Source organism: Sylvia atricapilla, chromosome Z (genome assembly GCF_009819655.1).
Source record: "Sylvia atricapilla isolate bSylAtr1 chromosome Z, bSylAtr1.pri, whole genome shotgun sequence".
NCBI lineage: Eukaryota > Metazoa > Chordata > Aves > Passeriformes > Sylviidae > Sylvia > Sylvia atricapilla.
Genome location: NC_089174.1, coordinates 80,148,696 through 80,165,794, shown reverse-complemented (window position 1 = coordinate 80,165,794; position 17,099 = coordinate 80,148,696). Strand labels below are relative to the sequence as shown.

At 40.8% G+C, this 17,099-nt stretch overlaps 1 protein-coding gene across 2 annotated transcripts in view; it reads right to left on the bottom strand.

Moving 5' to 3' along the window:
• Nucleotides 1–3,716: 3,716 nt before the first annotated feature.
• MAST4 (microtubule associated serine/threonine kinase family member 4) overlaps nt 3,717–17,099 on the bottom strand; it is a 198,992-nt gene continuing 185,609 nt past the window's right edge. For both annotated transcript variants that reach the window (XM_066339021.1, XM_066339020.1), the window contains 6 exons: nt 16,831–17,031; nt 15,416–15,645; nt 13,547–13,669; nt 11,665–11,801; nt 10,840–11,021; nt 3,717–9,994 (listed from right to left, as the gene is read on the bottom strand). In XM_066339021.1, the coding sequence (XP_066195118.1) occupies nt 6,114–9,994; nt 10,840–11,021; nt 11,665–11,801; nt 13,547–13,669; nt 15,416–15,645; nt 16,831–17,031 (4,754 nt within the window). In that variant the 3' untranslated portion in view covers nt 3,717–6,113. The remainder of the gene's footprint in view (nt 9,995–10,839; nt 11,022–11,664; nt 11,802–13,546; nt 13,670–15,415; nt 15,646–16,830; nt 17,032–17,099) is intronic.

The window sequence follows — 17,099 nt, the reverse complement described above, 5'->3', positions numbered from 1 at the left end:
AGGCTTATCCTGATGGACAGACACAACTTCCAGGTGGTGTGACCTCCCTGTCTCCTGGAGCAGGCACCACAGGGAGGCTTACCCAGTACCAGTCCCTGCTGGGTTAGGCTGGAGCAGGGCTCCTCTCTGAGGTGTGGAAGGCCAACTCTAAACACTTCCCAGGCAGGACTCTGCATCCAGGAAGGCATTTCCTTAACATTTTCCTCTCTGACATACTGACCAGCTGAAATTCCAAGGATTCCTGCTGGACTAGGAAGTTTTTACTCATTTCTGATGACACCACTGACAAGAAGCCCTGACTGATCTTCTCCAGTAAGAAACACCTCTCATTTGAAAAGCCCCTTTTGCCATCTGCTAGCAAATTCGACTCATGCAATAGTTATTTCTGCAGCTTCCAGATGCCTTTACATCACACACATCACTGTCCTACTCCCCAGTTTCTCCTCCTCCTGCCTCCACAGCCATGTGCTGCCCAAGGGAGAGGTGTTTGCTGTTCCTCCTCCAGTCGCACACAAACCCTCCCGGATTTGGAATACCAAAATGTTCCCTGTTGGTGTGGCTGCTGAAGGCTCCTCCTGATGCAAAGGGCAGGTGCTGAGCTCCAGCTGCCCAACACTGAAGCTGCCTGGGCTACAGGAGAGAGCTGCTCCTTTGCAAACCACGCTGGCCGAGCTGAGCACACCCTGGCCCAACCTTGGGAACAAGGCAGGGACACTCCTGCACTCAGGCCAAGGTTCAAGGTGCACTTCCCTTTCACTCTGCAAGTCCAGTTGGTTAAACGAGCAACATCCAGTATCTTAAAAATCCAGCATGATTGCCAGTATGTGTTCCACCCAAGACTGACTTGCTTCTTCCAATGTTTCCCTCCTGAAATGGGGGCTTCAGGAAGGTGTTAGACCAATACTGACATCAAAAGGGAGCACAACACTCCAAGGCCACAAAAAAAAAAAAAAAAAAAAAGCTGCAATTATCAGGCAGTAATTATGGGACATCCACTTACAGTAGTGACTGGAGGGAGGGAAAAGTGCATGTTGGCCTGAAAGGTATTCTGAAACACCCTTTTGTTTGGCGAGAACACCACAGGATTTAACTGCTACCAGTTTCTGAAATGCTACCCTGCATCATGGTGTAGACTCCGGTGCAGACTTCAGTTAAAACTCAGATGTCTGAGATGGCAAAACGTTTCCTGTGCCATATTTATTTGCACACAGAGTATTACAGTCTTCTTGCAATCTATCCCTTGCCCCCCACACAACTTGTTTTAGATGATCATATCTTCAGGTGTTCTGATTTTACTCTTTCTTTCAACTCTGCTCCATTTGCCTGTAAAAATGCTATTCATAAGACACTATGCCAACAATGCTGAACAGCATGCACTGTGTATTTCAGGATACACAAACTAAATACAGGGAATGATTATTCTGAAGGAGAATTTATCTCTGGACAAAATACACTAAAATGTTCAGATTATGTATTAAGACTTAATTAAATTCAAAGATTTATCTTTTGGGATTACTTAATAAGGATATACATGGAAAGAGGCAATAAATTATTTCATACAGAATTGCATACTTAGTCAAGCTCTGATGTGATGCACTCTTTTAGCATCCAGTCATGCCTTTTATCTCATTTTTTCAAATGTGGCAATCAAGCCAGAAGACAGAGACCACAAGAGAATTGTCTGAGGTGAATGGTGCCTAACAAGGTTTAGCACACCAGCACCCCAGCTCCTGGACTACACATCCCTGAAAGTCACAGTACCATTCAATACCACAACACAGAATTGATTACTATCTACAAACAGGAGGAACTTGAGCATATCTTCATTATTTCACAGACTGGCAAGCATTTAGCTTTATTCTGCCAGGACAAACCAAAACTCAGAGTCAAGTTCTGCTTTCCTTAACTGCTTAAGCAAGGTCTCTCAGTAAGATTCTCCATTTTTGAAGGGGCATTTTACTCTGAACAAGATGGTTGAGTGGGCCAATTCCTACATATATTGATTTCAAAAAACACACTCTGATGTCAATGGAACATCTCTTAAGAACTCTCATTCACTGGTCTTGTCTCTACCTGGAAAAAGAACAGGTGAGGTCCTTTCCCAAACAAGCTATACTACACCTCCCTGATCAGACAAAAACAATGGAAATTCTTCTCCCCCAGAAGCAGGAGACATCTCTCCCTGCCAAATCCCTTGGACATCCTCTTCCTCTTCCTATCTGCATTTCTTAGGGCTTAATGTGTACTAGAACACAACTACACCATTACTGTCTTCTTACTCTGCAGTCTTCTCAGTTCCTCCTGATGCTCCCAAATTTTGCTTCGTGAACTATCACAACCTTTACCATTGCTTCCTACCCACGGCAGTTGGAACTTTAAGGCCCCTTCCAGCCCAAACTATTCCATGATTCTTACACTCAATTCATTCAAATGCATCCTTGGCAGCTACCTGGAAGACTGACCTCATTAATTCTAATCAACTACTATACTACAGGCACAGTCAATGGAAAGAAAACCTGTTGCTAACTCAAGGTATGCAGAGGGACATGCATCCATACACCCTCTAGTATTTTCCTGTCCTGTGATCTTTTCCTTCTGATCTGCCTCCTCTCAGTTTTGATTCAAATCAAGCTGGTGTCCCTGCAAAGTCTTGCAGACTATGTAAAAATACAGTAAGGGGCCCAAGGGGGTTTAGCAAACTCAGAGTTCAGCGCTGAAGAAGGGAGCTCACCTTCCCTTCAGACCACCGAAGCATTCCCAACCCAGGTAAGGTGAAAAAGTGAAGGTGACAGGCCATGCCAGATGTAACACTGATAACTCATCTCTCCCAATCTCCCCCTTCACACAAACTCCATGTAACAAACACCACCCCTTCCTCTGGCCCACAACACTCTGGGGGCTCACTCTGAGGTTTCTCTGCCTCCCCTGGCAGAGACAGCAGTGCTGTGCACAGGGACAGCACAGATGCCAGAGGAATGAGACACTCAACCCTTAACTTTTGTAATTTCCTTTCCCTCAGATGCTGGATCCTGCTCTTCTCTCTTCAATCCATCACCCCCTGTCAGCACACTGGATTTGCTTTCTGATGGGCTGCAGCAAACTTGAAAAGCTGGAGGTGAACTGCAGCTTCCCCTCACCTATACATTTCAAACGGAGAGAAAAGCAGCAGAAGTGATGCTGTAACACTGCTGCACTTAATTCTGTACAGAGGAAAAAGACAGGGAAAACGATGCAATAACAAAACGTGAACACAAATTCCCAACTGCTGGGCAGTTCTGCAGAGCTGGGCGCAGCAGAAGAGCAAAGAGGTGCGTACTTTAATATATGCTGCTCACACATTAATGAATGATGATTTGTGTTCTGCACAAAGAATTTAAAGAATTTAATGCAGTCAAACATTACAGGCTACTTACTGCCCACAGAAGGCAGCAGTCAGGCTATGTCATCCACCACCACACCACACTTTTCTATCCAAGAGCAGAGCAGAGGATCCAGACACAGCCTGAGATACTCAGCCATGCACACCTCCTCTGTCCCCACACCAAACTGTGTCTCCCGATGCAAACCCCTCCACCACCGAGTGCCGTAAAGGGTGCACTGATCTGGCCCAAAAAACACCAAAACTGCCAGCCTGTGAGCACAGCAGAGATGTGCCTTACAATACAGCCGTGAAAGCAGTTAAAGAAAAAATGCTTACACAATAGTTTCATGCTGAATTTTTATTTCAATGTTATGCAACTGCATAAGTATAAATAATTGTGTTCAATATATAACAATTATGACATCCATAAGGAGTTTCTCAGAGAAAATAAGACTGCAAACACTTTATTGCACAGACCCTAACAATTTTTTTTTTAATTTTTTGAATTTCTTTTTGTAAGCTGAGAAATCTACTGCAGAAGTCTACAAAAGAACACATCAGATCTATAATCACACCAAGACTGACCAAGAAGAACACAGGCAGGAGGATCTCTAACAGCTCACTTATAAGGTAAACACCAACAAACAGTTACTACATAAACACAAGCTTATGCACTGTTACACTTCCAAAATGCAAAGAACTTATTTGTCAGAAGTGATAATACAAAATATTCATAAAGGTATACTGTAAACAAAAGCTAGACGTGTTTTAAAAGAAACAATGGGATAGTTGAAAAACTGCAGACTGTAAACTAGGAAATATCTCCCAGACAGAAATGTTACTTTGAAGTGCATCAGCATTCATTTGTATTAACTGCCAAAGCACAGATGAACTGTAAAATGTCGAGACCATTTTATTTTTAAGACTTCTCAAAAATTATTATCCACTGCTTACTAGCTCCTTTCTGAATGCACCAAAGGCAGTATGAATGTTCTACTGCCACATGAAAAATCAGGAGTTGTCTGTGGTATTGGATTTTCCTCACAGGTTTGCTGTAATCCACCTCAACAAATCAGTATAATAAAGTTTTCAGCAGAGGGAAATGAATTCTGCACACTATCTTTTGTCACACAAGTCTCCAAGTCAAAATTTCACTGTGCTTTTACACAAAAATTTTCTAGCTTTTGAGACAGAAAGACAAACCATAAGCATTGGTGAAAAAGTAGGGGCCTAGCTCTACTGTGGTTACAGAAAACAGAAATAAGCAAAACGACCATTCTTTTGATCCCCAATTATTAAAACCCATGCGCCTGCAGGGGTGTTTCATAGTGCTTCTGTACATGTTTCAAATTTTACCTTTCATCCCTCAAAACAAGCTAAATACTCCACACAAAAATGATCAAAGTTTACATGTTCCACTGTATACAAAATTTAAATAAGGCTTAGCAAAAGTAAAAAGACAGTAACATTCTAGCACCAAATAGCTCCAACAAGTTCCTTTGTTAAAAAATGCTTCTTTTATAATTACAGTATTGAATTATTTTTGCATACAAATTAAAGTGTTATGTTATGAAATGTATGGAGCTACTCAATGCATTTTAAATGAATATGAAACTCAGGAGTACTTGCTAAAAACAGCAAGTTAGGTCTACAACATAAGGCCCCAGCTATGTATTAGAATGTGTAAGATAGCCTCAACTTTTTTGAAGATATGATACCGAAGTGTATTTTTCCTTTTTACCTTACTTGTCATAAAATAAAAACCAGCTACCAGTTGTATGACACTAATGAAACAGACCTATATGCCATAATATGTATTCTCTAAATGTATTAAGAACAGGGATGAACTACCAGTCATGTGCTTATACTTTTGCCTCACACTGTAAGGGCCTGAATTTAGAAAAGCTCAAGGAACTCGAGAGGATTGCAGCAAAAACTAAGCACATGGCATGTGCTTCAGAATTTCAGCCTCATCTGAGGTCAAAGTCACACAATACACTCCCAAGAGACAAGACAAGAACCATCATTTCACCAGAGAACACAACTCTTGCTGAGATGCCCTGATAATTAAGTGGTCTTCCCACAGCTCTAAGGACATCTACTCTAGTCAAACTTTGTGCAGCAGGGAGATGAAATTATTTCTTGTGTTAGATCTGGTGAAGCAGTCAGCCAAGTACAGTACTATCAAAATCAGGTTATTAAAAATACATGTAAAAACTCACAATAAGTAACTGTATTATTCTGTACTAGTATTTTTTTAGCCTCTATCTAGGATTTTTAATAAGTAAAAATGTGGCCTGCTTTTTTTTGTTTCCCAGTCAGACCATTGCTTGTGCATGTCCATGCCAGGTCTGAATTTTAGTAATTTGGTTTCATATTCGAGTATGGCAAATACGTGGCAAAGCAACTATCTTAAAAAGGGAAAGAGTAAACAACGCAACCAGCAGCAAAGTATATATGCTACATTCAAACCCCAAACACATTGCTAACTATTTACAGAAGAAGTATTTTCAACAGCTCTAGGCTGTAAAGGTATTTTTGTACAAATACTATGTGGTAACAGTTTTACCGGTTACAATTGGAAAGGCATTTTGAAAAAAAGTCCTCTCTTTACATATCCCCTTGTATTGTTTCTTCAGTGACATAAAAGCTTTGCTGCACAAAGACACGACACAGTGCTGGTTTAAAGGCAGTACAACATATTGAAATTGTTCCAGCTAGTGCTGAATTCACACTTGCCAGGTCTTCAGAGTTAGCAGGCTTTTTTGTGAGCACTGCTCCGTGAAACTTCCTTTCCTCGACGCTGCCGAGCTGAGTCCTTGTCATCTGAAAGTGCGTTAGGGCGGTCAGGTGTGGCTGCTGACCTAGCTAAATCCTTACCTACATTCTGTTTTCTTGAAGCAGACTGCTGAGTCAGAACAGCATCTTTTCCCTTTACATCCACAGTGTTAACGAAAAGAGGCTTTTCTTGATTTCCAGGTTTCCCCCCAAGGTTTGAAGCAGGGTGGTGGGCTTCTGCTACAACAGCGGCACTGTGCAAGGCCATCAGTGAAACACTCTTAGTCATTTCTGTCTTACTGCTCCCTGTGGAAGAGGTGCTTTTCTTACTTAGTTCCTTGTAAGTTGCAGGAAGCTCTGATGAGCCTGGTTTAGCCTTTGCTGAAGATGCATCACTTCTGGCTGAAGACAAAACACATGCCTCCTGTCTACATTCAGAGAAATTGGATGAACAAGCCAGCGGCTTTCCTGGTGTTGCAGCCACACGACAAGAACTTTGCCCACTGGCAGCTGGTAGGTGTTTTATTGCAGTCTGCTTGTTTGCATCCTCTTGCTGTTTCTGATTAACTTGTCCCTTCCCTTTTGTGTCTTGAGAGATTTTGCTATTTGTGGTCGCTTTTTCTGCTCCTCTCCCTCTGACATCACAGGTTGTGAGACAAAGGGTCGGCTCCACTTTCCCACTGTCAAGCTGAACGTAAAGTGCATCAGTGCATATTTTTCCTTCAGGTCTTTTGTCTGCAGTGACCACCTCATTACTAGGACTTCTGTCTGCCTCTTTGTTCACCGAGAGGCAGTCTTTCACAGTGGAAAACTTTGGAGCAGTGGTTTGTTTTTCACTGAAACGAAGTTGCTTTTGATCAGCAGGTTCCCCCAAGCCTGCTGTGTCTTGCCTCTGCATCTGCTTAGAACTCTCTGGGCCTGCTGAGAGTGGGCCCATGGCAGAGGATTTGGGTTTGGTGTCAGGGGCTGTGCTGCTCATTTGGAGGGTGGTGACTGAGCCATGGTCCAAACCCACAGCCCTTTCAGCCTGCACATGTTCACTGTTCGTTCTTCTTGATGAGCCTGGAACAGAAGAAAGGTGATCTAGGACATTTCTACTGGCATGCTTTCCATCCTTCCGGGAGCTGGTAGACAACTGAGTAACAATTTCTTTTTCTTTTATGGTTGGAGCACATGTTTTTTGTGACAATGTCTGTTTATCCAAGGACTTAGACTTGGAGGAACTTGTATCAGAGGCTGGCCTGGGCTTATTACTGCTGCTTTCCACAGAGGTGGCAGCAGCCTTCACGTGTTCTTGAACCCCTACGTGAACTTCTACAGTGCTCTGTCTGCTTACTGCCTCTTTCACAGCAGGGGAGCCTGCAGTGTTAAGCTGCTGGAGAGGAACTTGGCTGGACTGCTCTCTCTCACTAGTTTGAAGCCTTGTATCAGTCAGTGATTTCTGATCTTTCTTTCCAGTATCTTTAGCACTGTCCTTCTGCACAGAGGAAACTGGTGCAGATTTCTCAGTTTTATGATCACAATCTCTTGAGGGTTGCACAGGCCATTTGGATGGAAGAGCATCACTCTTAGCCTCTGTGACAACTTTTTTAGACTCAGCTTTCTGCTTGGTTATGTCTCTTTCCACAGAACCTTTAGAAACACCGCTGTCATCTTTGCCTAGCTGTTTCAGTGATTCTCTGCCATCCTTAGGTTGTGCCTTGGGGCCAGATGACTGCATTTTTCCTTGCATCTCAGGTGGAATGGCAAAATCAGCACAATTTTTTTCACTGCTCTTGGAGCAGGTTGTTATCAGGACATCTGAGACAGAAACCTTCAGAGATGACTCCCTGATCACTTCCACCTTTGCAGGGATGGGCTCACAAGCTCTCTGGGCTACTGGCTGTTTGACAGGCAACTCTTTCTGTACTTGTTTCTCTTTTCCTACAGGTTTTTCAGGAGTGCTTTGGCCAACACAAGGTTTGGAATATGTCTGAGTAGTTTTAACACTCTGACTTTGAGTAACACAAGACTTCACCTCCAGTGAATGGTCCTTTTGTTTTGAAGGGGAGGTATCTTTCTTCTGAACAGCCTCAACAACAGAAATACTGCCTTTAGTGGATGGACCAGACACTTTTTTCTCTGTCACCGCTTCTGTAGTAGCCCCAGGGATGAGTGATGGATTTGGAGAACTCTTGCCTACTTGCAGAATCTGAGGCTCTGCTATATTGACTTTGCCACATTTTGGGTGGCTTAGCAACTGCTCTTTCTGAGAGGCCATTTCTGCCTTCCCACCACTCCCCTGTGGCACTGGGGGTTTAGGAGATCCCCCATCACTGCTGGTGCTCTGTCCTTCTGGCAGCACACACAAAGGCAGTTCAGTCTTCGAAGCCTGTGGCCCAGAAAGTAATGCAATGTCTAGGGTGCCTTCTATTGGCTTCAGACAGGAAACAGACCTCCCATCAAGTTTATATTCTGAAGGACTTTTCCTGACAGGAGTGTCAGTGGAAATAAGGGCAGATTTTTCCACGCTTATGTCGGCTCGGCCACTCAAGGTCTTGAGAGGAACAAAAGAAACGGAGTTAATCTGAGTTGCATGTGCACTGCCAATAAATGCTCTACCATCTGCAGCTGCAGTGGAGTCTTGCTGTATGTTTACAGGTCTGCCTGTACTGAGTTGAAGGCATTCATGAACATTAGATGTCATCTTAGGTTTTAGCACTGGACAGACACTGTCATCTTTTTCTTCAACAGACATTTTCTTTCTGAGATAATCAATATTTGCAAGTTTACCATCTAATCTTTCAAATTTGACGAATTCTTTTGTCGGTACAATTTTATCTGTGTTTTCTCCCTTTCCATTCAGCATCTTGTCAGAGGACTGAGGTAGCACATCTTGCAGGGTACATGAAGGGGAAATTCTTTTCAAGTCATAAGAAGTATGACTGAGTTCATTAGGGGGAGGCCCATGACACAACATCTGTGCATCTAAAGCAACACCATCATTTGATCGCAAGTTTGCATTCTTTTGAAGAGTGTCTTTGAGTATGCCACCAGCTGACTGGGTCTCTACAGTAACGATTTTTGTTTCAAACTGGTTTGATCTTTCTAATACCTTCTGGAATGCTTTTTTGTCTCTTTCTTCCAGTCTTAAGGTATTGGGATTTTCTGGTTCACTGCTAGGTTCATGTATGGCAGCATTCGCTTTTTCAGCAAAATCTTGCTTTTTCATGACTACCTTGACCTTCAGCTTCTCTCTGTCTAGCTCATCAATGGATTCTTGCCTACCCAGTTTTCGGGAGATGGGTCGTTTTAAGCAGCCCTGCTCTGCAGGCCTGACTCGTGTGAGCGATGGCACGTCACATACATTCTCCTCCAGGCTCTGAAGAGTTACTTCTCTTTGAGATAATTCTCTATTCACTTCTTCCTGAGTCACTTCCAGACTGTGTTTCCGTGAACATAAGTGTTTTTTATCACTGCCATAAGAGGGAGCAAGTTTCTCTTCAGACTGAACTCTCTTTAACAGGGGAGATCTTGGTGGCTCTGCGCTCTTTGGCCTGACAATATGCCTCACGATAGTTGGAGGTGAGTGCATTTTGCTAGGAAAAGACTGAGTAATTTTTGTATTTCCAATTGAATGTCCCAGCAATGGTGATGGAGACCGCTGAGGAGATGTGGGCTGGGGCGTGGGAGAAGGTGTCCTTGCGAGAGGAGAAAGGGGAATGCTGCCAGCAGATTTACGCCTTCCTGATCTGTATCTCTGCCCACCAAGCTTCGGACCCAAGCCATGAAGAGTGCTGGGTCTTATGTGCCCTGAACCAGCTGGAGAATTGGGAGCACTGGAACTAGGGGAGCTACTCTGAGAAGAGTTAGTACCTACAAAAAGAAAAAAAAACAAACAAAGAAACAAACATAAGATTAGGAAGACTTTTTCAATCTTTCCTAAATGTTCAGTGAGAAACAGAACAAAAGCCCTATGCTGTCTCCCACCACAGTGATCCAAAATCTGGAAGGTTTTAAGTGCAAAAGGTTTTAGGCTGCAAAATCTGCATCATTCCAATTGCATTTGCTGTTTCTCCCTTCCTCCCCTTCTTCCATCATCCCGGTTAAGTTATCTCTTGCTTCTACTTAAATAGAATAACTAATGCTTTCTGACACTTCAAAGCAATGATCAAGGCTTTCCAGATGATTTACCTTTGCCAAGGGATTGTACAATAGCAGACAATTCTAGTGCCCACTACAATTGTGACTGAAGTAAAAGAGGGAAAAAGGGGCACGCTTTTAGGAGTCAGATGTATATTCAGCACTTGGTTAATCTTTTCAGCAATAATCTGCATTTGTGAGTGCCATCCTCGTTCCATTATGTAGCAACTTTTACCTCAGTTTCACTCTTTTATCATGTAGCCTCTCTTATGCAAAATTCTCTTTTTCACAGCAAATTGGGACTGTTTATTACTCAACTTTCAGCCACTGGACTGAGATTTAAACACTAGGACAAACTTAAGAGACAACTGCTCTTTAGGGTGTCTCTGTATCATAAAAACACCTTTTGTTTTTCATCAGGAATCGGTTTCCTTTTTCCAGACAGAAAACAGTTGTTCTGTGATTATGCTTGTCAGAGCTGACTGCTCTTAAGAGTGTATATCAGATCTGTGGGGGCCCACAAAATGTACATTATCCTTCCAGTCCTTTTCCTCTGCTCTCCACTGCTTCACACCCACCTGATGGAAAATCAGGAGTGGAACGGTAGCTTGGGGTAGGAGATCTTGGAGATAAGCTGTGGGTTGGAGACCCAGGCAAGCTTTCCCCTGAAGAAAGTGATCGGTTCAGGCAGGAAAAACTTCTGCTTGTATGAAGAAGAGGTGAGGGTTGTTTTGCCAGCTTTTTAAAGAGTGATCTTTTCCTTGTGTGAGAAAAACACAGCATTAATCATAAGTCAAGGTGCACAGAAGATACTGTTACCACAGGCAAAACTCTTGCAAGCTAACACTTTGAGAACAGTAAGTCTATCTTTACATGAAAGCAAGCCACACTGCAGACTGTGAAGTTTAGAAAATAGCCTGTTTCCCGAACAGGTGGGACAGACACTGCAACTATTTTATTCACACTAAAATTTACTCACTGTATTTCAGAAGAACAATTACCACCTTATAAGTATAGATCTTTATTTCCTTAATTTAGCAACCTAACAAAACTGAACAAGTATCTATAAAGTACTAGCAACATATTTATAAAATACACATGAACATATCAAGTAAAAAACACTCATAAGCATTAGCACTAGAAAATTTAATTAAACAAAATTATATAGTTAAGCCAAATTAAGATGCAACCTCAGTTGTTCACTATTTTTAGAGGTTATTTGAGCAGATCTAGTTTAGGTTAAATGAGATTTGGAAGGCCACAGAACCCCAGAAAAGAAGGAAGAAATACAGAAGATGAGAAAAGAACATATAAACTTCATATTTCAAATTTATGGTTATGTACAGACACACACACACACGAAGAAAGAAACACCTTTACTGTGAAAGCAAAGGATTACTTACCTCTCTAAACTCTCCTTCTTCTTGGTCTTCTTACTGCGCCTCACCATTCGGCTCCTGTAGCTGTTCCTCCTGGCAGGTCCTGTCTTGATGGAAGTGTTTTCAAAAGGAGTTGTCATCACTGAGACTTTGTTGCCACTCTGCCAAAATGAAGGAAGATGCTTTAAGTGTGAGTAATGCACGACAACTTTGCCTTAAACTGAATCCACACCACACATTCAACTGCAATGAGAAGGAACTGCAGAGTAAGAAGTGTTTCTGCAGGGAGCCCTATGCAGACACTGCCAGGCATAGTTAAGTAAATGAGGACTGGGAAGTTCTCTAAGTCTTCTTTATTTCCCAACTTCCTCCATTCAAGCTCCAAGACAAGGAGTAACTCCAATAATCGTAGCCAGACAGGAGGACACCAAGGATTAACAAAGACCGCAAATTTCAAGACAAGCTTCTACAGAAACATCTGCTTTTCCCAAAAACAACAGTTGTCGCTGCACAGTGGTCCATTTACATCTCAGGACACCAGTTGTTACAAGGATGAACAGAGGAGAAATAAGGAAATCTTTGTTGTCAATTCCAAAACATATTTTTATCTTGTTCAAAAGGGTTAACAAGTATAATTAACCTAATCTTTTTAGCACTGATTGCACAGAGATGACTCAAAAAATATAGGTAGTCCTGCTGATTTTGTGTTTTAAAAATCTGTACCTCTTGCTCAGCACTACATACTCCTAGAGTGAACTTCTTTTCAAAGAAAAGGCTGTAGCTCAAAATAATTTATAATACAGCTCAACAAATTAAGTTATGGATATACAATGATCTCTTGTTTTCAGTTTACTCTTGTAAGTAGTGAGCAGGGTTGTCATGTTTCTTTTTCTGTATCTGACTCAGAAAATGAGTGCACAGTTGACTGCCTTAAATCACAAAATTTTCTCTTACATATTTTTGCAAAATTGGAAAACTTGGAAGTTCCTCCGGATTTCAGAGAAATAAAATGAAGACTGAAGAAAAACTGTATTTTGCATCTTTCTTTAGCTTTTTCTATTTTCCCATCATCTCACTGCTTTCCAGTGCTTTTCTTTGATTTGTTTTACTACTGAGTACTCACTTTGACAAGCAGACCGCTGCATGTAACACCATAAATAATTAATAACATAGGAAGCAAATATACAGCTGTCTAAAGTAATTCTGACCTACATTAGCTTACAATGAAACAATTTTATGAAAAATGAGATATGATGAGCTACAGAGAAAAGAGAAGTTTGTTTGTTTATTTGTTTGATGGAAAAAATGGTAATTTTTTAACAGGATGGACTTCAGAAAATCCCGTAAGAGAAAAATGTGACAGATTATTCATGGAAGTCCAGCTCCAGGATGAGAATTTCATTAATTGAAGAAGCTCTGTCAGATATGCCTGGCTATACATGAGACAAAAACCTTCTGGGCCCTATTAAGAAAGGCAACCTCTCCAGGCAAAGAAATATTTCATATTCTTGGTTTCTATTTTTCCTCACTGATTTCGCTTTTAAAGAAGAAAAATGAGAAATATCATCATTGTCAAAAGCCTGAATTATCTGATGAAGATGTAGGCATTAGTGAACATGGTTAAAAAGGTCAATTTTTTTGAGAGACAGAGACATCTCTTTGTGGCATTGCCTCGAATTTACTTCAGCTATCTCTGCATCAGTGCCAGTGTATGGCAGAGAAACTAAAATCATAGCACAATATAAGGAAGTCACTGGCCCTTTTCCAGATCTGTGGCAATAGCAGCTTAGAGTTTGTACTTCTAAGAATAATAAAATCCAGTAACTAATCTCAAGAAAACAAACATAACCCGCTATCGTTGGTGAAAACGGCAATCACTTTAGTATCTCAGCCGTCCAAGAGTTACCTTTAACAGCAATGCAATGACTTCTGTATGAACAAGACCATGCACTGGCTCTCCATTGATATGAGTAATCAGGTCTCCAGCTTTTAAACCTGCTTGGTAAGCTGCACCTCCTTCTTCCACATTCTGAAAAAAAAAGATGAAGAGAATATACAGAAAATTAACTCCAAACCAGTTGGCTGAAACTGAAAAAACTTACAGAAAACTAATTTATAAATATAAAAGAAGAAAAGAAGAAAAACACATTCAGCTCTTTCACCATCCCCTACTTAAACTTCATATTTAGGTGGGGCCTGGAATGGTTTCAAAGCTCACTGAAACACTGCTGGTTGCTATGGGTATTAAGTAAGCTCTGTAAATCAGGGAGTTTTCATGCATGGTAAGAAGGGGTGGCTCACTACCCACGGCAAAATTTCAGAACTGAGCGAAGATTTCTAGCATGTGACAGTGAGAAATGTTAATGTAATTAAGGTAATGGTCACATGCAGTACTCTAATCACAATAAAAATTAACTCCCTCCTATGGTTAAGGATTGTTTCCATTTGGTTCAAATTCACCAGGCTTCCCATTAGAGGGGTTGGTGCAGCACAAAAGTGACAAGTGACCAAAACAAACTGAATTGAAAAATATTTTTGAGATGGTTTAAATAAGTTTTAGTATTTTTAAATGGGTTTTTAAAGTGATGCAGCCACTTCTAAAGACCACCGTGCTAACAGAGCTAAACAATAAACTTACAATACTTAAAAAAAACCCCAAGATTTAACTTTTACTGCAATGTACTGTTTTCCCCTTTCCTTTCACTGGTGAGATGTTACACTAGTGACAAGAAATCACATTTTAAAATTTATTCCATTATCCACCAAATGTACCCAGTTCTCCAGATTCAATATTCTTGATGGATTAACAGGTCTAAGGGGTAAACAATATGAATAAAAAGTGAGTAATACACTACATCAGCATTGCTACTTCAAAATCTACAAAACATTTAAAACTAAGCAGTGTACAAAACTTAAAACTTATCTTGAAAACCCAAAACTTATATTTTGATAAATTTGTAATATATTTTTAGGGTAGTTGAAATAATTTGTATCACATACTGTTTATGTATGTGTAATTTAAATATATAAAATCATAATTTATTACACAAAATAACAAAGTATAAAATAAATGCATCTATATGTACATAAATATGCAATTACTTTACAGTTAAGGAGGCTTACAAACGAAGAATTGTTTTAGTCTCTCTCTCACTGTGTAATGTAGAGAGGATGAAAAACACATGATTTGTTCAAGACAGTCAATTTTTTTCCTGTGCTACACAAATCTCAAAAGTATTCACAATTCCAACAATCTGCACATTTCTTCTTAACAGAAAATCAGAGCTTGAGATCAGCTCACTTATGTCTAGTAAAATACTGCTGACTTTCATGAATCCCTTAATTGATGCAGTTTAATGAACTCCACCTCTTTTTCAACTACTTCTCTTTACAACTTTGCACCTGCAGATCCTAACCCAAATCAAAAAGGGTCTACAGCAAGCCTTTGGTTTTCTACAGCACAGTACTCTGAACTCAGGACACTATTTTTCAAAACTGAAAAACTTGCTAAAAGTTAAAGTTGCAGAAGTTAAAGTTGCAGAAGCCCAACATCATATGTATATAATGCTTCTGCCAAAGATGGTTTGTTGTCTTCCCTACAGGCAACACTGCTCTTGTGTACAGGCAGAATTTCATCCTGAGAAAAACCACTTGGCATGTCATTGTAATCCACACAGTAATTGTCAACAGAGAGATACCACAGGCACAAAAATGAGAATCCACCATTCCAGCATTCTGTGGCCATGGATCAGCAAGAGAATACGTATTATCTTACCCAAACAATGTGGTGCACAGTGTAGATGTCACTGTCCCCCACGTAGACCCTGATTGCTCGGATGGTAAAGCCATACTTTTTTCCTGAACTGTGAATTACAATTGGCTGATGAGGACTTGCAGCAGCAATTGATGAGTCACGGCTGGGAGATGAATCTCGGGATGATGAAAGGTCAGATGACAGAGAATGAGGAGACATAGGACTTCCCAAAGGAGAAACACCAAACACATCTGGGAAAAAAACCTCTGCATATTAACCTCTGAGCACATACAAATTTTGTTTATTTCAATGATATCTTCGTATTAAAAGACATTGTCTTTGTCTAAACAACCTCTCCTCTTCCTCGCCTAGTGTGCATATTAGTGAATGAGAAGTTCAACAAGATATTAGAATCTAACTCTTTTCCCTGGAGTGTAAACTGTATTGTTTAATGCAAGGGTTAATTTGTTAGATGTGGACAATTTTTTTCATTTTGCACAGGAAATGCACTCATTGGTAACTTTGCAAGAACAATTCTCAGCCTATTCCTAGCAACCAATGATGAAAAGAAAATCTGAGTAGGATAGCAAATGTTATGAGTACACTCAAAATCATTCCCTGAGTAATCCAGCAATGCGTAACAAATTACTAGTTGTTTTCTTGGCTTCAGTTATATAAAAAGCAGATAAAGACTGCTGCAATTAAACCACAATATCTAACTGTACCTAGGGCAGTAACTCAGTGTTTGTAATAAGGCCCCATTGCTACACCACGTAAAGATCACAAGAGTTTCTTGCAACAGTACCAATTCCAAATTAGTTTTATGGTTTTGAATGCACTATGTGCTCATGCTCGTGCAAATGTAAATACAATTGCAGTGGTTTGAACAAGAAAGAAAAGTACCAATCCTTCCTGTGAAAACACTCAATATTACTGTGATATTAGCATTACTTATAGCATTATTTCTGGCTCCAAATTTTGAGCATTTGATCTAAGTCAGCATAGCACAAGAAGGAGGCTCCATGCTATTTCTCTTTTTGTGACACTGCTCTCCTGTTTATTAGCTTTTCTTATAGGGGGTGAGAGAGAACTAGTCATATGCTGCCTTAATAAACATCTGCTTTTGTGAGCTAGTTAAAATTCGATCTACAGTGCCACTGTCAGATGGACCAAGGACTGCATTCACATCCTGCCATGCAAGCTCAAGGCCAAACAAGTCACCATTAAGCTGCATTTCTGCCTGTCAGAGAAGGCCCCTCAGCTGTAGTGTGAGCACCATAACTTGCTGACAAAATTGCACTGACTAGTCATGCAAATGAACAACAAGAGAAACAAAAGAGAGTGACACAGATCAATTCTGGACTATACAGAATCAGGCACTTGCATCATAAGCCTTCATAATCAAAAACATTTCAACTAGAAGTATTTATCTCTACCTCCTGGGATCATGAGAGACAAAGCACTTGCAGAAAGGGACTTTGTGACTTTCCCAGAGATCTTCTTTTTCTCTGTGCTTTCCAATCGCTGTCGAGCCATTTGAGAGGCAACTTCACCAGCTGGCTTTGAGGAGTTATCCGTACTGTCCACACTCTCACTTCTTCCATTTATTTGGTCTAAGTGTTCTGAGAAACTGCCAACTGTACAAAGAAAAAGCGATAAAGACATTGAGGGAAAACTAAGTATCGTTTTGCTAATGGACCATACA